At 40.3% G+C, this 21,555-nt stretch overlaps 1 protein-coding gene across 29 annotated transcripts; it reads right to left on the reverse strand.

Annotated features, from left to right (window-relative positions):
• Nucleotides 1–1,220: 1,220 nt before the first annotated feature.
• ZNF615 (zinc finger protein 615) lies at nucleotides 1,221–18,013 on the reverse strand. Of its 29 annotated transcripts, none has more exons than XM_063802146.1 (8): nucleotides 17,848–17,939; nucleotides 17,000–17,037; nucleotides 14,171–14,477; nucleotides 13,453–13,656; nucleotides 11,906–12,032; nucleotides 11,563–11,658; nucleotides 10,011–10,130; nucleotides 1,221–4,730 (listed from the first exon to the last, which is right to left on the reverse strand). In XM_063802146.1, exon 8 carries the CDS (start codon nucleotides 4,642–4,644, stop codon nucleotides 2,773–2,775), a length of 1,872 nt encoding a protein of 623 aa, XP_063658216.1. In that variant the 5' UTR covers nucleotides 4,645–4,730; nucleotides 10,011–10,130; nucleotides 11,563–11,658; nucleotides 11,906–12,032; nucleotides 13,453–13,656; nucleotides 14,171–14,477; nucleotides 17,000–17,037; nucleotides 17,848–17,939; the 3' UTR covers nucleotides 1,221–2,772. The 29 variants fall into 29 exon arrangements, with proteins under 29 accessions (XP_063658216.1, XP_054528662.1, XP_054528659.1 ...); XM_054672687.2 differs by having other exon boundaries at nucleotides 10,098–10,130; nucleotides 17,000–17,099; nucleotides 17,848–17,937; XM_054672684.2 differs by having other exon boundaries at nucleotides 10,098–10,130; nucleotides 17,000–17,099; nucleotides 17,666–17,924.
• Nucleotides 18,014–21,555: the final 3,542 nt, after the last annotated feature.

Consider the following 21,555-nt stretch of genomic DNA (forward strand, 5'->3'; position numbering starts at 1 on the left):
CCACAATCCATTAAAAAAAAAAAAAGGCTGGGTGCAATGGCTCACACCTGTAATCCCAGCACTTTGGGAGGCCATGGTGGACAGATCACCTGAGGTCAGGAGTTTGAGCCCAGTCTGGCCAACACGGTGAAACCCCAATCTCTACAAAAGTACAAAAATTAGTGGGACATGATGGCAGGTGCCTGTAATCCCAGCTACTCGGGAGGCTGAGGCAGAAGAATCACTTGAACCTGGGAGGCAGAGGTTGCAGTGAGCCGAGATCATGCCATTGCACTCCAGCCTGGGCAAGACAGCAAGACTCCATCTCAAAAAAAAAAGGTGGACTTCATCATAATTAAAATCTTTTTCTCTGAGAAAAAAAAAGAAAGAACCACATCTATGGAAAAATATTTGCAAGTGATATAAAACCTTTATCCAGCTGGATAAAATCTTTATCCAGCATTAATAAACAACGCTCTAAGCAGCGCACAGTGGCAAATGCCTGCAGTCCCAGCTACTCTGGAGGCTGGGACAGAAAACTTCTCAAGACCAGGAGTTTGAGACTGTAGTGTGCTATAATGGTGCCTGTGAATAGCCACTGCACTCCAGCCTGAGAAACATAGTGAGACCTTGTCTCTTAAAAAAAAAAAAAAAGCCTTTAGGGAGGTGCAAATGGAAGGCCACATACAATTGGTATGTTTGTATTCATACCAATACACACACAATAGAATAGGTAAAATAAAACATTCCAGTCCTGCGTGGTGGCTCACGCCTGTAATCCCAGCACTTCAGGAGGCTGAGGTGGGTGGATCACAAGGTCAGGAGTTCGAGACCAGCCTGGCCAAGATGATGAAACCCCGTCACTACTAAAAATACAAAAATTAGCCAGGCGCAGTGGCAGGCGCCTGTAATCCCAGCTACTCAGAAGGCTGAAGCAGGAGAATCACTTGAACCCGGGAGGCAGAGGGTGCAGCAAGCCAAGATCGTGCCACTGCACTCTAGCCTGGTCAACAGAGCAAGACTACATCTCAAAACAAAACAATACAAAACAAAAAAAATACTGACAGCATCAAGTGGGAGAATGTGGAGCAACTGAACCTTTCTATATATTGTTGGTGAGCAATGAAACACCACTCTGGTTAGTATCTTACAAAGGTAAACATACACTTACCTTATGACCCATGAATCATACTCTGCAGTAATTATCCTAGAGAAGTAAAAAATTGTGCTCACACAAAGCCTGTGTGTACAAATGTTCATAGGATTTTTATTTGTAACAGTAAGAAAAACTGGGAACAAAACTAATGTCCTTCAGTGGGTGAATCAACAAATAGTGGTATATTCGTATCATAGATTATTAGTGGCCAATAAAAACAGAACAATGATACGCAGAACAACTTGGATGGATTTCAGGTTAATTTGCTTTAGTTGAAATAGCCAATACCAAAAGGGTACATGCTGTATGATTCCATTTTTATAACATGCTACTAATGACAAAACTAAAGATGAAAAGATTTCTGATTGCCAAGGGTTAGGGCTGAGGAGAGGTTGTGACTATAAAAAAGGAGCATGAGGGAGTTTGCATTGATGCAACATTCTGAATCTCGATTACGGTGGTGGTGACATGAATCAATATATGTGTTAAGATTTCTTAAAGCTACATATAAAAAACAAACAAAAATGCATGCATGTTAAAACTGGTGATTTCCAAATAAATTCTGTAGTTAACAGTATTGTAACAATTTCACTTTCCTGTATTTGGTAATGAACTATGCTTATGTAAGTTGTTATCTTTGGAAGAAGCTGGGTTAAGGGCATTCAAGAACTCTGGAATATTTTGGTAAGATTTTGTGAATCTAAACTTATTTCAAAATAAAAACTTACAAAAACATCTTATTTATATTAATTTCATAACACCTGATGTTACTTATAAACTTAAACATATTCAAGTATGGTCAATTACACTTATGAATTGAATATACTGTATCCAGTTTCATTCTGAAGTACTTTAGCTATTCTGAAATAACACAAACTTAGAACCAAAGAAATGCAGGAGCTAATCATATAATAAAATGAGGCAGGCATAAAATACTCCGGTATTATATACAATATTAAATTTTAGTTCGTGATTAGAGGAAGTCACAATTTGAAATGTATAAAATCAGTGACAAGGCAACTAGGAATATGGCTCAAGCTATCCTGTTCCCAAATGCACATGAGGCATATTATCTGTTAAGGTTAGAATTGTGACAGAAAGCTCTCATCCATCATTTTGCCAAGGCTTCTTTCCTTCATTAAATTCTCTGATATTTTCCTAAAAGTCTTCTACATTGAATGCTTCCATAAGTTTTTTTCTGCATTATTTCCTAGCACAGGATGAGGCAAAACATTTTACTGAAAACTCTGCCACATTCACTGCCAGAGGAAAGTATTTCTCCAGTGTGAACTCTCTCAATCTGTTGAGGTTTTATTTTTGGGCAAAGACGTTCCTATAATTATTACATTTCCACGAATTAGTAGTTTATTCATGATCTATGATCACTTCTGAGGGGGTTTATCTTCCCACCAAAGGCTTTTATAGTCTGCCACATTCATAGGATTTTTCTCAGTATACAATTTTTAGACATAATGTCCTAAAATATTTTCTCAAATGTTTTGTACATGTTTTCTCTGACACAAAACATGAAGTAACTGATCACTAAATAAACAACCACGTAGTCTGCATTCATGAAATTACTCTTCTTTGCAGATATCTTAAGGGCCTACATCTGGCAAGAGGCTTTCCCAAAATGACTACCTGTGAATTCTCTTGTGTTTAACAAGGATAGACAAGTGTGCAAAAGATTTCCCACAATCACTACATCCATAGGGCCTCTCTCCTGTATGTTTTCTTTGATGAACATTGAGCCCTGATTTTGTAGTGAAGGCTTTCCCGCAGTCACTGCATTTGTACGGTTTCTCTCCTGTGTGAATTCTCTGATGTGTAATAAGATCATTTTTGCGCAAAGAGAATTTTCCACATTCAGTACATGCAAAGGAAGTCTTTCCTGTGTGAAATCGCTGATGTTGTATGAGGCATGTCTTCTTCCTGAAGGTTTTATCACATTCATTGCATTTGTATGGCTTCTCTCCAGTATGAGTTTGCTGATGTATACTGAGAGTACTCTTCATGGTGAAGCCCTTTCCACATTCATTGCATATATAAGGTTTCTCCCCAGTATGAGTTCGCTGATGTGCAATGAGCATGCTTTTCCCAGTTAAGCCTTTGCCACATTCACTGCATACATAGGGTTTCTCTCCTGTATGAGTGCGCCGATGTACATTGAGATGACTCTTCTCAGTGAAGGCTTTTCCACACTCATTGCAAATATAAGGTTTCTCTCCTGTATGAGTTCGTTGATGTCCCATTAGCCGGATCTTTGCTGGAAAGCCTTTTCCACACTCACCACATACATAGGGTTTTTCTCCAGTATGAGTTCGCTGATGCACAATAAGGCGGCTCTTCACAGTGAAGCCTTTTCCACAATCATTGCATATATATGGCTTCTCTGCAGTATGAGTTCGCTGATGTACAATGAGGTCACTCTTCATGGTGAAACCTTTTCGACATTCGGTGCATACATAGGGTTTCTCTCCAGTATGTGTTCGCTGATGTCTGATGAGTGGGCTCTTCAAAGCGAAGCCCTTTCCACACTCATTGCATTTATAAGGTTTCTCTCCAGTATGAGTTCGTTGATGTACCATGAGACAGTGCTTCATTGAAAAGCCTTTTCCACATTCACTGCATGTATATAATTTCTCTTCTGTATGAGTTTGCTGATGTGTGATAAGACTGTTCTTCAAGGTGAAGCCTTTCCCACATTTATTGCATATAAAGGGTTTCTCACCAGTATGAGTTCGATGATGCGCAATAAGACGCCTCTTCTCAATGAAGCCTTTTCCACATTCACTACATATATAAGGTTTTTCTCCTGTATGAGTTTTCTGATGTGTAGTGAGGCTGAACTTTGTAGAGAAGGCCTTCCCACATACACTGCATCCATGGGGTTTCTCTCCTGTATGAGTTCGTTGATGATAAATGAGCCGACACTTCTTGATGAAGGCTTTCCCACATTGGCTACATGTGTAAGGTTTCTCTCCCATATGAGTTTTCTGATGTATATTGAGCTGTGATTTCTTGAGGAAGGTTTTGTCACATTCAGTGCATTCATAATGTTTCAGTTCTGTATGAGTTCTCTGATGGTCCATTAGCCTGGATTTTCTGGAGAAAGCTTTCCCACACATACTGCATACATGAGGTTTTTCTCCAGTGTGAACTCTCTGATGATCAATAAACTGAGACAACTTGAGGAAGGCTTTCCCACATTCACTGCATACATGGGCATTCTCTATGTTGTGAGTTCTCTGTTGCTTAATGAACTGGGACTTATTAATAGGTTTTGCAATTGCAGGAAACTTCATTTCAGTATAAAATTGTTTATGGTTAGCATGAAAAAGGGATTTCCCATCTCTATTAAACGCAGCAGAGTTCTTTAGGCCAGAGCTCCTTTTCTGGTTTTCAAAACTTAAATTTGATTTTAAAGGTTCTTCATGTAAGTCAAACGTATCACAATCTTTCTTCAGCAGGAAATGACCTTTGTTCTGATTAACAATATTTCCAAACATATTCTGTTCATGGCACTGTTTCACACTCTTCTGAATACTTCGATTTTGCAAGTGATGCTGCAGAGGATCATCAATTTTCCTGATTTCTAGGAAAGAAGAGAACAGTCAATCACTCCATCATCTTGTTTTGAAATAAACTATTTAAACTATTTTTTAAAACTGCCTTGGTGTGAGGTGACTCTTTAGTGAAAACCCTATTTTATTTATTTATTCTTTTGTGAGCAATAAAGCTTTTTAATCACCTGGGTGCAGGCGAACTGAGTCCAAAAAAGGAGTCAGAAAAGGGTGATAAGGGGAGGGCAGTTTTATAGCATTTGGGTAGGTAGTGGAAAATTACAGCTAAAGGGGGTTGAAAACCCTATTTTAGTATAAAGGGAACTCCATATATAAATATCCCTCATCTCTTACACATTGGGAGAGATGTGTAAGATTCCTTTTATCTCTTACACATAAAGGAAATTCCAGGTATAAATATCCTTCATTTCTTACAAATAAAACACAATAATATAAACACACCTAAAAGTAAAAGCAACTGTACAAACAAGGCTAGATAATTCACAATCACAAATATAGATTTGGCTGCTTTCTAAACAGGTCTTTATACAATACACAGATAGTCAAATATAAACAGGTCACTTTTTGCAGGGAACCCCAAAATTTGGCAGGACACCAGACCATAGAAATAAGAGAAATATCAGACCACACAGGTTGATCCCAAATGACAAAGGCTGTATTAATTTATTCTACAAATGTTTGCTGAATGACATCTATGTGTAAGTCACTATGCTCATGTTTGGGATATACAAACACCTTCCTTCTTTTTTTTTTTTTTTTTTTTGAGACAGGGTCTCTGTCACCAAGGCTGGAGTGCAGTGGCATAATCTCAGCTTACTTGCAACTATAACCTCTCCCTCCCAGGCTCAAGTGATCCTCCCACCTCAGCCTCTTGATTAGCTGGGACCACAGGCATGTGCCACCACACCCAGCTAATTTTTTGTATTTTTGGTAGAGATGGGTTTTTGCTGTGTTATCTAGGCTGGTCTTGAACTCACAAGCTCAAGAAGATCCACCTCCCTCCGCCTCCCAAAGTGCTGGGATTACAGACATGAGCCACTGCACTCAGCCAATTTTCACGAAGGTTTAATTTTAGTTAGGAAAAAATGAAATCACAAGGAAGCAAAAAAATAAGGTAATTGCATTTTGTGAAATGTGGTTAATGGAACAATGGAGATATAAGAGGTGGAGAAAATCAAGATATAGTTAAAGAAATGACAAGGTTCACTAATAGGTTCAACGGGACAAGTGAAAGAGGGTTAATGGAAGTGAGGACTCAAAGATTATTCCAAAAATTATATGGTTTCAGGCTGGATACAGTGGCTCACACCTGTAGTCCCAGCACTTTGGGAGGACAAAGTGGGTAGATCACATGAGGCCAGGAGTTCAAGACCAGCCTGGCCAACATAGTGAAACTGTGTCTCTACTAAAAATACAAAAATTAGGCATGGTGGCACATGCCTGTAGTCCCGGCTACTTGGGAGGCTGAGGCACAAGAATCGCTTGAACCCAGGAGGTGGAGGTTGCAGTGAGCTGAAATCACACCACTGCACTCCAGCTGGGGTGACACAGCAAGACTCTGTCTCAAAAAAAACAAAAAAAACACAAAAAACAAAAAAAACGCAAAACTATATGGCTTCTGCCATTGGATAGGAAGAAAAAACCTCATGATGAAAATAGGAATATTACTATCTGGAATGAAGGGAAAAATTTAGCATGCCTTGTGAAACACATAAAGTTTAAGACGATTACCACATATCCAAGTACAAACATTAAGAAATTGGTTGAATATATAAATCTCGAAAAGGCCTTATCTGGAAATAGCAATGTAGATGACATCCAACATTTACAAATTATTCAAAGAAAGAGTACTGGATGAGACTTTAGTTGGAAACATGTAGAAAAAAAGAATGAAGGCACAGGGCCAGGGATCTTGTCAATCCAACATGTAGAGTTTGGGAAATCGTTAAGTCCACTGAAATGAACCATACGCTATTATGATCAGGTGCACAAGTGGAGACCCAGGTGTACAAAACAAACATCTAAGAGTGGTAAGAATGTAATAGCCTCTTGAAAATTGCTAAAATAGATTTTAAGTGTTCTCACAAAAAAAGTAAGTATGTGAGGTAGTATATACGTTAATTTGTTCAATTTAGCCATTCCACAATGTACACATATTCCAAAACAACATGTTTTACATGATAAATATATGTATTTTTTATTTAGGAATTAAAAAGTAATCATGTCCTGGTGTGGTGGTTCATGTCTGTAATCCCAGCACTTTGGTAGCGTGAGGCAAAGAGGATCACTTGAGCCCAGAAATTTGAGACCAGCCTGGGCAACATAGTGAGACCTTTCTCTATAAAAAATACAGAAATTAGCTGGGTGTGGTGGCATGTAGTCCCAGCCAGGCTAAAGTGGGAGGATCACTTGAGCCCAGGAGATTGAGGCTGCAGTGAGCCATGATTGTGCCACTGCACTCCAGCCTGGGTAACAGAGTAGAAAAATAAAAAAAAGAAATCATAAATTTAAAAAACAGAAGAACATGAGATCCTCAGCATTTGATTTAAAGTGTCACATGCTGAGTGATTATCACATTCCCCAAACTTGCTATTCTTCTTCATTCTATGTACCACCATTAAACTAATTTTCCCAAAGCACAATCTCAAGTTTAGATGAAAGGTTCTATACTTAAGACTCCAACTAATGACCCAACTGGATCATACTATCCCATGTTGCTACAGAAAGAGGGAACAATTATTTGCAGCAAAGTGTTAACTCAGCAGGCCTGGGCTATTCCATCCCTACACATTCCAAAGAAAGAACTCGTCTTAACTGCCTTCTAAAAGATAACCTCTGAGCCCCTGGAATATTCTGCCTGCTAAGGGTATCTTTTAATGCCTGAGGCCTTGGGTCATATCAGATAGTTTATGCTAGCAATGTGATTTATGGTGGACACCTGGTTTTGCATGTCTCAGGCTCTGGGCCACATTTGTATTGTTTTGACTGTGGGGGGCTACAGACACTGGGCTTAGATGAGCTTCCCTATTATTTCACTGTCACAAACTGTAATCATGAGTGTAGCAGTTCCCTCTCCTCCCCATTAACGTCTACCTTCTACGTAGCAGGCAAAGTAATCTATCAAATAAATTAGTTATATCATGTCACTTCTCTACTCAAAACTCCCTACTGTGTTCTCAACTCATTTGGAATAAAATCAAGGTCATGAATGCCCTTGACAGGCAGTATGTGACCTCTGTACCAAAACTTCCAACTATGCCCCCACTGTTCTTATTTCCAGACAGTTTTGCTTTTGCTCACTCTACTCTATCCATTCAAGCTTCCTAGAAGTTCCTCAAACACACTCCAGGGTCATTTTTCAACTTCTCATTGTCTCACACCTGGAACACTCTTCATCCAGGGAGCCTACACATGTTCATCATCTATCTGCTCAAAGGCACCTTAACAAAGAGCTGTTCCCACCCTACAAGCACAGTGCCAACTCCTAACACTTACTGTTCCACCAGCTGCTTTAACTTTCCTTATAGCAATTTTTACTCCAAGATATGTTATTTATATATCTGCTTATTACCGGTTATATGGTTACTTCTGAGAGAACAAAAGCATTGTGAAGAATAAGGACATGGTATGTTTTTTCTTTCTTATTTGTACTGTTGATAGCGTTGGAATATAGTAGGCTATCAAAACACAAGTTTTGGGTGTGTGGTGGGGGCAGGGGGGTTTGTCACCCAGCCTGGAGTGCAGTGGCATGAACTTGGCTCATTGCAATGTCTGCCTCCAGGGTTCAGGCAATTCTCCCACCTCAGCCTCCTGAGTAGCTGGGATTATAGGCACATACCACCACACCCGGCTAATTTTTGTATTTTTAGTAGAAACGGGGTTTCACCATATTGGCCAGGCTGGTCTCGAACTCCTGAACTCAAGTGATCCATCTGCCTTGGCCTCCCAAAATGCTGGGATTACAGGCATGAGCCACCGCGCCCAACCCAAAACACAAGTTTTAAAGGAAGGAATCATATGACAAGAAACATGATTAACTGGGACTAGGTGTCATCAAAATATGATAGAAAAGTAATTAATGTTATTTCTATATTCTAGCAATGAATAATCTGAAAATGTAATCAAGAAAACAATTCCATTAACTGCAGAAACAAAAAGAAAACTATACTTAGGAATATACTTAGCAAAGGATGTACCAAATTTATATTCTGAAAGTGATAATGCATTGTCAAAAGAAGTCAAAGACCTAACAGGATATAAAACTGTCCAGTGTTCATGGATCAGAATACTTAATATGATGAAAATGGGAATACTCCCCCAAATTGTTACACAGACTCAGTGCAGTACCTACCAAAATCCTAGCCACCCTTTTTGTAGAAATTTACAACTGATTCTAAACTTCAAATGGAAATTCAAAGGACTCAGAATAGTCAAAACAACCTTCAAAGCAAAGAACAAAGATGGAGAACTCACACTTCCCAATTTCAAAACTTACTGTAGAACCATAATCATCAAGACTATTTGAGAATATATATTTATACATAGTATATGTTCCAAAATTGATTGTGGTATGGTTACACAACTAGGTGAATAGATTAAAAACCACTGGCTTGTACACCTTAAATGGGTGAAATCATGTGATATGTGCATTGTATCTCAATAACAGTTTACAAATATGATGAAAAAAGCAAAAGCTATACAGAAATGAATGCAGTCAAAACATCTAACATGAATTAAAGAAAGTTCAGAATTAGCGAAACTAGGAAGGAAGTAATTTGCAGCAGGCATAAATGTCTGATGGTTTGGGCTAGAAATAATATACGATATTAAAAGATCTTTTCTAATTAATCAAAACATTATCTTAAAGTAGAGAACTTTAAGAGAGTTCAGCATGTAGAAAACACTTAAGGTAATGCCAGAATTTAAGATGTGCCGTAATGAAGGAGACCCTGGATTTAAACAGGACAGCCTGCAGCATGATTCACAACAGCAAAGACATGGAATCAACCTAGGTGCCCATGAATGGTGAACAGGATAACTGTGGTATATATACACCATGGAATACTACAAAGCCATAAAAAAGAACTAAAGCATGTCATTTGCAGCAACATGGATGCAGCTGGACGCCATTACCCTAAGTGAAATAACTCAGCAACAGAAAACCAAATACTGTGTATTCTCACTTGTAGGCAAGAGCTAAACATTGGGAACACAGGGACATCAAGACAGGAACAATAGACACTGGGGACTCCAAGAGGAAGAAGGGAGGAAGGCAAGGGTTGAAAAACCACCTATTTGGTACTATGTTCACTACTTGGGTGACAGGATTGAGCTTCTAGTGAATCCTCGGCATCAGGCAATATATCCATGAGACAAACCTGCATATGCACCTCCTGATGCACCTCCTGAATCTAAAATAAAAACATAAAAGATAAAATAAAATTAAAAAAATACAATTAAATAAGAATAGCCAAAAGCATTATTCTTAGAGGGAAGATGATTCTTGTTCCTCATACACAAAATGGGAAGTTACAGGCTAGTTGTCATGAAGACAAGTAAAATACATGGAAATAAAGTATACATTAGATAATATTAAGGCAGAAGTTAATTTGGTAGTCTCTTCCAGAGAATGAAGAGTTAACTCATGGGAATGAAAAAAACTTTTAAAAGTTATGAGAACAGTAAAGAAAATGGAAGAAGGATGGGCTGGGCACGGAGGCTCACGCTGTAATCCCAGCACTTTGGGAGGCCAAGGCTGACAGATTACTTGAGCCAAGGAGTTCAACACCAGCCTAAGCAACATGACAAAACTCCACCTCTATAAGAAATACAAAAATCAGCTGAGCATGGTGATGTGTGCCTGTAGTCCCAGCCACTTAAGAGGCTGAGGTGGGAGGATCGCTTGAGCCGAGGAGGTCGAGGCTGCCGTGAGCCTGGGTGACAGATGAGACCTTGTTTCCAAAAAAAAAGTATGGAGAAACTCAGGATTCAGTATAGGAGGAATAACAGAACTTAAGAAACACATAAATGCCAATTAGAGACCAGGTTATCATGGGCACAGCATCCAGAGTGGAGAAAATGAGGGAAAATAATGATTCCCAGAGTGGGAATAATGAAGGAAAATTATTATTTTCCTACTAGGGCAGGAAGATGCAGTAGTCAGAAAAAAGTAATGAGTTCAAAGGTCTCTCTTTCCGGAGAGGCCTGGAAAGTGGAATTTCATAGCAAGAGAGGTAATACACGAGCAGAGACACTGTGACAGTGGATGAGAAAAGGCAGATTTGAAAATCCTAAGATAATTATGTAGACAAAAACAAGATGTGCATAAAATAAACAAAGATGAAATCTCAAGGAAAAAAAAGTGGGGGCCGGGCGCAGTGACTCAAGCCTGTAATCTCAGCACTTTGGGAGGCCAAGGTGGGCAGATCACGAGGTCAAGAGATCAAGACCATCCTGGCCAATATGGTGAAACCCCGTTTCTACTAAAAATACAAAAATTAGCTGGGCGTGGTGGTGCGCACCTGTAGTCCCAGCTACCCAGGAGGCTGAGGCAGGAGCATCCCTTGAACCGGGGAGGCGGAGGTTGCAGTGAGCCAAGATTGCACCACTGCACTCCAGCCTGGTGACAGAGCAAGACTCCATCTCAAAAAAAAAAAAAAAAGACAAGAAAAGAAAGTGGGGCATATTTTCCATACTACAACAAAAAAGAGCTCTTCCCTGGGAAGAAGGAGTCATGGAGGGGCTGTTGCTGTGTCCTCAGAAGCCCTCACTGCTTTGACGCCTGCTCTGTGTGGGCAGAACATGGTGTCTGTGGCTGTCCACCTGGCTGCTCCTCTCACTCACCAGAACAGATTCGAGAGTAGATTTCATCTTCTGTTGTGCAAGTTTCTTCTCCTCGTTCCAATTTGGAGAATGCATCTGGTTTGCTGGCTTGATACCCTGTTCATGGGAAATGACAGAAGATTTAGACAAATCAAATGGGGCTGGCAATATTGAAAAAGGAGAGTTACATTTTAAGGACTACACAAGGTATCAGATCTGTAACAAGAAGGTAGATTATACTCTCTTGTGTGGGGCAAGAGAATGATGTGAGAATCTACCACTTCAGAGTACTGCAGGTAAGCAGCTGAGAAAGGAAGGCCACTGACTGGGCACCCTCTGAGTGACACAGGGCAGCTGTCCTCACCCACTGACACCAGGTTGCTGTAGTTCTCCAACATCACGTCCCGGTACAGGTCCTTCTGAGCAGGGCTCAGGAGCTGCCACTCCTCCCAGGTGAAGTCCACAGCCACATCCTCCAGTGTTAGGGATTCCTGTAATAACACACTTCTGTTTAATGAAGTGATATTCTTTTGGTGATAGGAAAAGAATGTCAAGGAAGTCATTCTGCTCATTTTCACCACATAGGAAGCTGGTGGGGTTTTTTCTTAGTACATTTTGACAGAATAAGAATTCTAGTAAAATATTCTGTAACTGTGCGGTCATCCATTCATTCAACAATGTTGAAAAGTCAAAGAAATGTCTGTAATACACAGCTATCCAATCCTCTTGCTAATGAAAGAACATCTATAACATATAGCATCTATTTCCCAATACCAAACTAGTCATAAGTATATGCCAGTTACAAGTAGATGAATAATTCAGATTCTTAAATTCACTATGAGCTTTCAGGCCAATATCAAACTCTGTAATGAAGACATGGCAGATGCTAGTATCACAAGACAATGCATTCTAAATAACTATGGTTAATATAGTTAACCATATTATTATTTTATTCTGAATGAAATAAAAGAGACTATATAAAACATGTATAAAGCACAAAGATTATTAGATGATTAAACAAATCTGTTTTTTTGCTTGCTTGTTTTTTTTTTTTTTTGAGATGGAGTCTTGCTCTGTTGCCCAGGCTGGAGTGCAGTGGCACAATCTCGGCTCACTGCAACTTCTGCCTCCCGGGTTCCAGCAATTCTCCTGCCTCAGCCTCCCTAGTAGCTGGGATTACAGGCGCACGCCACCACACCTGGCTAATTTTTGTATTTTTAGTAGAGATGAGGTTTCACCACGTTGGCCAGGCTGGTCTCACACTCCTGACCTCAGGTGATCCACCCGCCTTGGCCTTCCAAAGTGCTGGGATTACAGGTGTGAGCCACAGCGCCTGGCCATGATTAAGCAAATTTGGAAAAAAAAAAATCCTTAGAATATATATGCAGACACATGTATGCACACAGACAAATTCATATATATGTGTATGTTATTAGACAGCGTTAATAACATTAAATACAATGAAGAAACAGCTAAAAGAAATCTACTTTTGCATTTATGAGAAGGCTACAGTTAAGAATACCACCTACCCTAACACCTCCGTGAAGAACTATCAAAGATGTATTTGAGCCTCAGAATTATAAGCCATGAAACATTAACATCCCTCAAGAAACTGGTCTGCTTTCTCACAGTTGATATAACTTATCATGTTTCTCTTGTATAGCTTGTCAGAGATACTAGAGGCAAATTTATAGCAAATGTAACCTACGGGGTCCCACACAGTCACAAATTCCAACATGAATCATGTAGTATGAATCCTATGAATAATATATCCCTGATCCTTCTTTGCCCAGATTTCTCCAGGTCCTGATATTTCCAATTTATACTTTTCTGATTAATTACCCTGATTTTTACAAGACTTTAAAAATACATTGGAGAATAAAGGAAAGAATAAAACAAACCAAAAGTCACCTGGGCCTGCATCATTGTCTCCTAAATTTGGGAAATGACTGCTAACTTGGACGTTCTGTATTTGTCTCTTCTGAATCAGCTCTAAATTTCGGTTCAAAAACTTCAATCTCCAATCAAGGATGTCCCCAGAAATGATGACACCCAAGTCTTGGAAACTCCGCCTCCTTCCTTCACTTGATTTCTCTTGTTCTCAGCACCTGTGGGCTGAAGAGCAAATTACTCTGAGTGGTACATTCTTTTTAGGCCCAGATGTTGTCACTGTTCCTATATGCTCACCTTAAATCAAGGCCCCCAAATATCTCTCTGTTCTTTTATTTAGTGCTCCAGAAGCTTTTATATCTGGGCTAGTAAAATATAACATTCTGAATATATGGGAGGTACAGCACCCTTCTATATAAAGTTGACATGGTATGACTACTGCTAGTAAGTGAAAGAGAATGTGGGAAAAAGAATCGTCACAACGTGATGCCCAGCAGCAGGGCAATCCTCAGGCAGACCAGTTTTAGGAAGGAGGTCACATAGACAGTTAAGATGCACACATTTTTCTTTAAAACCATGTGTACACATCCACCTTTTCAGAGGTCTTTTTACATTCTAGGATACTGTAATCTGAGAACACTGTCCTAAGCAAATAATAAGCACTATCTTATTTAAATTATTCATTACCACCCACATCTTTAACTTTTTTTCTTTTTTTTTGAGACTGAATCTCACTCACTCTGTTGCCCAGGCTGGAGTGAGTAAGACTCCAGTGGCGTGATCTCTGTTCACTGCAACCTCCATCTCCTGGGTTCAAGCGATTCTCCTGCTTCAGCCGCCTGAGAAGCTGGGATTACAGGTGCACGCCACATGCGCGGCTAATTTTTGTACTTTTAGTAGAAACGGGGTTTCACCATGTTGGCCAGGCTGGTCTTGAACTCCTGAGCTCAAGTGATCCACCCATCTCAGCCTCCCAAAGTGCTGGGACTACAGGCATGAGCCACTGCACCTGGCCGCCATCCACATCTTGATACTTGCAAAGTATTCTAAGTATAAATGTATAAAGGATACTCAGCAAAAATATTCTTGAGGAATTACATATTACAGCAAATCCTAACGGATATTCTTCAAGCAAAAGAAAGATGACTCCAGTGTAAGCAGAGGAGCAAGGTCTGAAGAGGAACAAAACGGTAAGTAATTAATAAAGCCTAAATCAGTATTGACTGGAAAAATAATACTGATAATAATATATTAGGAAGTTTTAATATATATAGTGTTAAAATATTCCATAAGAACATATAGGCCGGGTGCGGTGGCTCACACCTGTAATCCCAACACTTTGGGAGGCCAAGGTGGGCAGATCACGAGGTCAGGAGTTCGAGATCAGCCTGACCAACATAGTGAAACCCCATCTCTACTAAAAATACAAAAATTAGCTGGGCATGGTAGCGCATGCCTATAATCCCAGCTACTCAGGAGGCTGAGGCAGGAGAATTGCTTGAACCCGGGAGGCGGAGGGTGCAGTGAGCCGAGATTGTGCCATTGCACTCCAGCCTGGGTGACAGAGTGAGATTCTATCTCAAAACAACAACAACAAAAAAGAACATATAAAGTAGGAGGATGGCAAATGAAAACGTATTTTAAGATATCTGCATAGCAGAAGAGTATAAAATACTAATTACCATAACATTAACAAATAAGTTTATATGTTGTTCGTAATCAATAGTGTCAGCAATAAAACTAATTTTTAAAAAATTATTTCCATGTTAAAAGAGAGGTCTATGGTTTCCGTGGCAGCTACTCAACTCTACTGTTGTAGTTCAAAAATGCCCACATACAAAAAAATAGACAAATGATTGTGGCCAGGTCCCAACAAAACTTTATTAACAGAAACAGGTGCTGGGAGATTTAGTCCATGGGTCTAGTTGCCCAACTGTGAATTTGTGCAGAAAAGCCATATGGTCACCTAAATCAAGAGTCAGTAATATAGTATCCAGGACCTGGACCACCTGTTTTGTAAATAAAGTCTTATAGGAACACAGCTACATGCATTCCATGACATCTCATCTCAGGCTATTATCACATTACAATGGCAGAGTTGAGAATTTGGGTCTAGAATGTCACTCAGTAGAATGCAGTATAAAAAAATAATCAAAGATGACTTTTGAATATAAGGGGCAAATTATCAGTATTTGCCTAATACGTCTGTATTCCTTTAGTCAGGTGGCTGGATACAAAATTTAAATAGAAAAATCCTATATCCTCCTAAAGCATATACAGATCGGGTCAGTATTAAGAGCAGAACCTTTCTTGGGAATAATTTAACATTCTATTGAAAATTGCCAATAAAGGTATACCTGGTAACCCAAAACCCCATTCCTAAAACTTTCTTAAAAGGTAATATTGGCAAAAGTGTGCTATCTGACAGGTCATTTTTACTTTCTTCACTTGATTTTTCATAGGGAAAACACAGGTTTACATCAGAAAAATATTAGCATTCTACATTTAAAATAAAATTGCTGATGGTAGTTCAGTAATATAAGTTTACAGCTTTAAATGTTTTCATTAATAGAAAAAAGAGAGAAACCAGGTGGGAGGAAGGGAGAGAAAAAAATGAATATAAATACAAATTTTACAAAAGACAAAACCAAAAATAATCCTCAGAGATAATCGTGAGGAAAAGATGTTTAACTCCTCTTTTGGCCAACAAGTAAAGCGACACAAGTTATGACAATCACACAATGAGCAAGAAGCAGAATCAGGGCTGAAAATCCACTTTTGTTTCACTTCGAAATCCACTTTTACTCTACTTTATACCGAACCAAAATTATCTGTAAATCAGATGCCTCCCTATTAAGTAAATAAAGCAATTAAAGGGTTATTAGTAGAATTCTAGTTAATCATATACAGAATTATTTAGAGGAATGGTACTTATGTCTGTAACTTACTTTGAAATATACCAAAATCGACAACAAATAAGGAATGATTCACAAACAGAGGAATGGATGAATACTTAGAAAACCAGTAGGCATATTGGTATTAACATTAAACTTCTTTCAATATTTCCATAGGTTCAAAAATTTTCACAAAATAATATGTTAGGCAGAGAGAAAAATATTGTAATACTAAGAATTAAGATGACCAAATATAAAATAAATATTTAAAATTAATTTATCTTTTGTTATAGATTATAAGGAAAGGGGAGTCAGAAAGCAATACACTGCAATAAAAGTAATAGTCTAGATTGAAGATTAAAGGCAGGAAAAACAAAATTCATGGATAAATGGATAATCATAAAATGTTCCTAAAAATAATACCTAAACATTTTAAAACATTTCACTTCTATCCAAATGTACGCATAAACTTAATGTGAATGCACTTATAGTACCACCGGCTCAAACAGTAAAAACAACTTCTAAATGTTTATTACATAATATAAAGCGAAAAAGTTAATAGTACCATTTACGTAATTTATCTGAATTATGAATATTAAGCACATAACATACACGTCTAAAATTGAAATATTCTGAAAATTTGACAAAGGTTATCTTTGAGTAACCGAGCTTACCATGGCAGAGATGTTATCTTACTTGTGTCAGAAAGACCCTGAAAAGAAATATCCAAGAGGATACGCTGGAAACTTGCAGGACAAAGAGTAGAAGCCGCATCTTAAATATAAAACATACTACTTTTAGGTATGCTAGATGACTGATCTCGCCAAAAACTTCCATTTCTGAGGATTCAAGACCAAGGGGTGATGGAAGGTGCCAAAGGGGATTTAAAAACCAGTCGTGGAGAAGGGTCTTGGGCAGAAGGGGAATGCTAATGAGCATCAATTCTGTTCCAGCAGCCAGGGCTGGGGCTAACCCATCACCTGCCATGGTTCCCAGGCCTCCAGAGCTGCAGCCCACATCGGAATCTGTGGCGCTACCACCACCGCCACCCGGATTAATTCCAAAACCTGGATCAGAAACCTCCGTACCTTAACCCCCAAGACAGTTCCTCAATCATTTAGTCCCAAACAAAACCTGAACCATAAACCGATTCGCTGACAAAACAAACCCTCCAGTTCGCAATCACTGAGCCCCGCCAAAGGACAACACCAAAGACACCAGAATGTGACTTGGGCACTCAGTAGCGGATCTCTAGAGATCTTTAACCACAAACTACACGAGGACCCTGTGACTGGTCCCAGAGGTACCCCGATCACACACATACACACCCTATCACGGACCTCTTATAGTTCCCCTGCGATAGGAATCGGACCCACGCTAAGCTCCTGAAAGAATTCCACTGGCCTCGCCAAACGCTGGCGCCGACAGATACCAGTCCATCACCACTGTCCACGAACACGCCCAGCCACGGACAGAATTTCCTCCCCCGTTACCACAGCGACCACCCAGTGACTGAACTTACTTCCCAGAACTTGGTGGGCTCTGGCCTCATCTCTCGGCCTCCTCAGTGCCTTACGGCGACTACCCAGGGTCGGAGGCGTTCCCAGCGTTTGCGCAGATGCAAGATGGCCGCGCCTTCGTCGCCTTGGCTCCATGGGGGCCGCCATGTTTGAGTATCTGACGTACACAAGGCAAAGGGCCCGTTTTGGCGCTGGTGACCGGGGGTGACCGGGGGTGACCGGGGATGGCCGGGAAGATGAAAGAGCACTGAAACTGTCCCATTTCCTGGCACCTCAACCCTTCATAAATACGGGTCCATATACAGAGGCTCCAGTTTACACAAGACAAAAATGGTGTGGAGGTAGATCCCTTTCATCAGCTGAATAGAAGGCTAAGATGGCCGCGACGTTTACACTTTGTACAAAGGTTAGGAAACAGTTCCTTGTGAGGGAAAAGGAGAACCGGCCGAGAGGGGACACTTCGGCCAAAGCCAGATTTCTAACAGAAAGTAGCTTGAAGCGCCTTTTGAACGCAGAAGAGGGCTGTTAGCTACGCTGACGGAACAGGGGTAGCAGTCACAGACTAGGTAATGAAAACGGTTGGAACGTGCCAAAATTATGTTGGGTGAAAGGCATGGGGAAAAGCCAGTAAAAGCCAGAAAGTATAGTTCCCAAGGCGGAGGGGAGAGCCTGGGACCCAGGTGGAGCCAAATATGAGGGCTGGACTCAGGAGAAGTGGCCAGAAATTAAGGGAACAGGACCACTTCAGTGAGAAAAAAAGGTTGGGAAAGAGGCCGGGCGCGGTGGCTCACGCCTGTAATCCCAGCACTTTGGGAGGCCGAGGTGGGCGGATCACCTGAGGGCGGGAGTTCGAGACCAGCCTGACCAACATGGAGAAACCCTGTCTCTACTAAAAATATAAAATTAGCCAGGCATGGTGGCGCATGCCTGTAATCCCAGCTACTCGGGAGGCTGAGGCAGGAGAATCGCTTGAACCCGGGAGGCGGAGGTTGCTGTGGGCGAAGATGGCGTCATTGCACTCCAGCCTGGGCAACAGGAGCAAAACTCCGTCTCGAAAAAAAAAACAAAAGAAAGAAAGGTTAAGAAAGAGATCACGTTATACTACGTGTGCCAACCGCGAATAGTATGTGCAAAGTCATGGCAATGCTGAACTGTAAATATAAATCCAACCGAACTTCCTATATTAGAAGAATGAGAGAAAGGAAATGCCTGTGTGAATCCATGTGTGTGATATAGGTATCAGTATATAAATATACAGAGAAATTGTCAAACTATTTTTCAGAGTCAAGTTCGTGTTCCATTTCCTATTCTCATATGAGAGTTTTTCTTTTTTTTTTTTTTTTTTGTTTTTTTTTTTTTGTCTCTTTTTTGAGGCAAGGTCCACTCTGTTGCCCAGTCTGGAGTGCCTGGGGAGATCACAGCTCACTGTAACTTGGAACTCCTGGGCTCCTGAGTAGCTGGGACTACAGGTGGGCACCACCACACCTGGCTAATTTTTTAATTTTCTGTAGAGACAGGGGTCTCCCTATGTTGCCCAGCTGGTCTTGAACTGGCCTCAAGCAGTCCTCCCACTTCATCCTCCAAAAGTGCTGGGATTACAGGTGTGAGCCACTTCACCCTTCACCCGGCCTATAAAGAGATCTGAAAAGAAATAAGAAAAAAGATGGGCACGGTGGCTCATGCCTGTAATCCTAACACTTTGGGAGGCCAAAGCGGGAGGATTGCCTGAGTTCAGGAGTTTGAGATCAGCCTGGCCAACATGGCGAAACCCCATAGCTACTAAAATACAAAAAAAATTAGCTGGGCATGGTGTCTCAGGCCTATAGTCCCATTTACTCGGAAGGCTGAGGCACGAGAATCGCTTGAACCCAGGAGGCAGAGGTTGCAGTGAGCCAAGATCATGCCACTGCACTCCAGCCTGAGAGACAGAGCGAGACTCTTGTCTCAAAAAAATAAAAATAAAAATAAGGAAAAGATGATCAACTTAAAAGCTCCCTAAAATTTTCTATAAACAGATGAAGGAAATAAACAGGACACTTCTTTTAATGTAAATGATCCTAAACAATTTAAAAAATACCAGTTTTACTAATATTCAAACAAATGCAAAGTAAACGTGAAATATAAATGTTTTAACCCTTATTAAGATTTGTAAAGATTGAATGACAAATCATATTTAGATTATAAGGCCATGGAACAAAGGCATTCTGTTATGCTAAGCTTCTTTAAGTCTTCTTTTTCTGCATGGTAGGTAATAATGTTGTCAATTACATACTGCTTTAAATGAATTGAGATATTATCATACTTGTCATAATTCGAAGTTCTTAAGCATTACATTATTTCTAGGTATAGGATTGTGTTTCTATATAAATTCGTAAAATGTTTTTGTAGTACAGTCTGTTATTACCCAGTTTAAACTTTTCCTTCTCTTTGAGCCATGAATTTTAAGAATTGATTCAATAGAACTTTTCTTTGTGAGAATATGTGCAAGGATATTTATGGTATTGATCTGACAATTATAAGGAAACAAATACTTTTGTGGTTATTGCATAAATTTATTCTTGCATCTCTATATTCACATCTTTGGATAGTATTCTCCATAGTGACTGACTAATGTGTCCAATAGGACAGTAGCAAGCGTAACACAAATGGAGGTGAGAAATAAGCTTGCTCATCAAGGCTTGCTTGTCTCTTAGAGATCTTCCAACACATTGCAAGAAAGCCCAGACTAGCCTCTTGTTGACTGTGTAAATAAAGGCCTCATCCATTCCAGCAGAAGCCCAAATATGTGAAAAAAGCTATTTAGACCATGCAGCCCCAGTCAAAATCCAACCACTAGAACCTCCGGCCCAGCAGTCCCAATTGTTACTAAACTCTGTGGACAAACATAATGCCATGAGTGGGTGGGGGTCACCTAATCTGCCGTCCAAGTGCTTATCCCTGCTCCTAGCCAAGCAGGACTTGCCAGCTTGGGTGGTGTCCAAGTAGGGAGGGGCCCTCACTCTTGGATCACCGTAAGAGTTGAGACAGCTGGGTCTGCAGGACATTGGAAAAGTCGGGTGTGCCTTCCTCTGTAGGGCCACCTGGGAAGGATACAGCTGTCTGCAAACCATGATGTCTTCCTGAGGGAGCCCCATGAGCAGAGGATGCCCAAGGCCTTGGGAACCCACCCCTTGCACTAGATTTAATGACTACCCTGCTGGGTTTTGAACTTGCATGGAACCTATAGCCCTTTCTTGTGGCTTTCTCCCTTTTGGAATGGGAATGTTTACCCAACGTCTATGCCCCCATTGTATCTTGGAAGCAAATAACTTTTTATTTTACAGGCTCATAGGTAGAAGAGACTTGCCTTGTCTCAGATAAGACTTTGGACTTTTGAGTTAATGCTGGAATGAGTTAAGACTTTGGGGACTCTTAGGAAGGCATGATGGTATTTTACAATGTGAGGACATGAGATTTGTTGGGGAGGGGGACCAGGGGCTGAATGATATAGTTTGGATATTTGTCCCTGTCCAAATCTCATGTTGAAATGTAATTCCCAATGTCAGCCAGGCGTGGTGGCTCACACCTGTAATCTCAGCACTTTGGGAGGCCGAGGCAGGTGGATCACAAGACCAGGAGATAGAGACCATCCTGGCTAACATGGTGAAACCCTGTCTCTACTAAAAATACAAAAAAAAATTAGCTGGGCATGGTGGCGGGCGCCTGTAGTC

The sequence above is a fragment of the Pan troglodytes genome, chromosome 20 (genome assembly GCF_028858775.2).
Source record: "Pan troglodytes isolate AG18354 chromosome 20, NHGRI_mPanTro3-v2.0_pri, whole genome shotgun sequence".
In the NCBI taxonomy this organism is placed as follows: Eukaryota; Metazoa; Chordata; class Mammalia; order Primates; family Hominidae; genus Pan; species Pan troglodytes.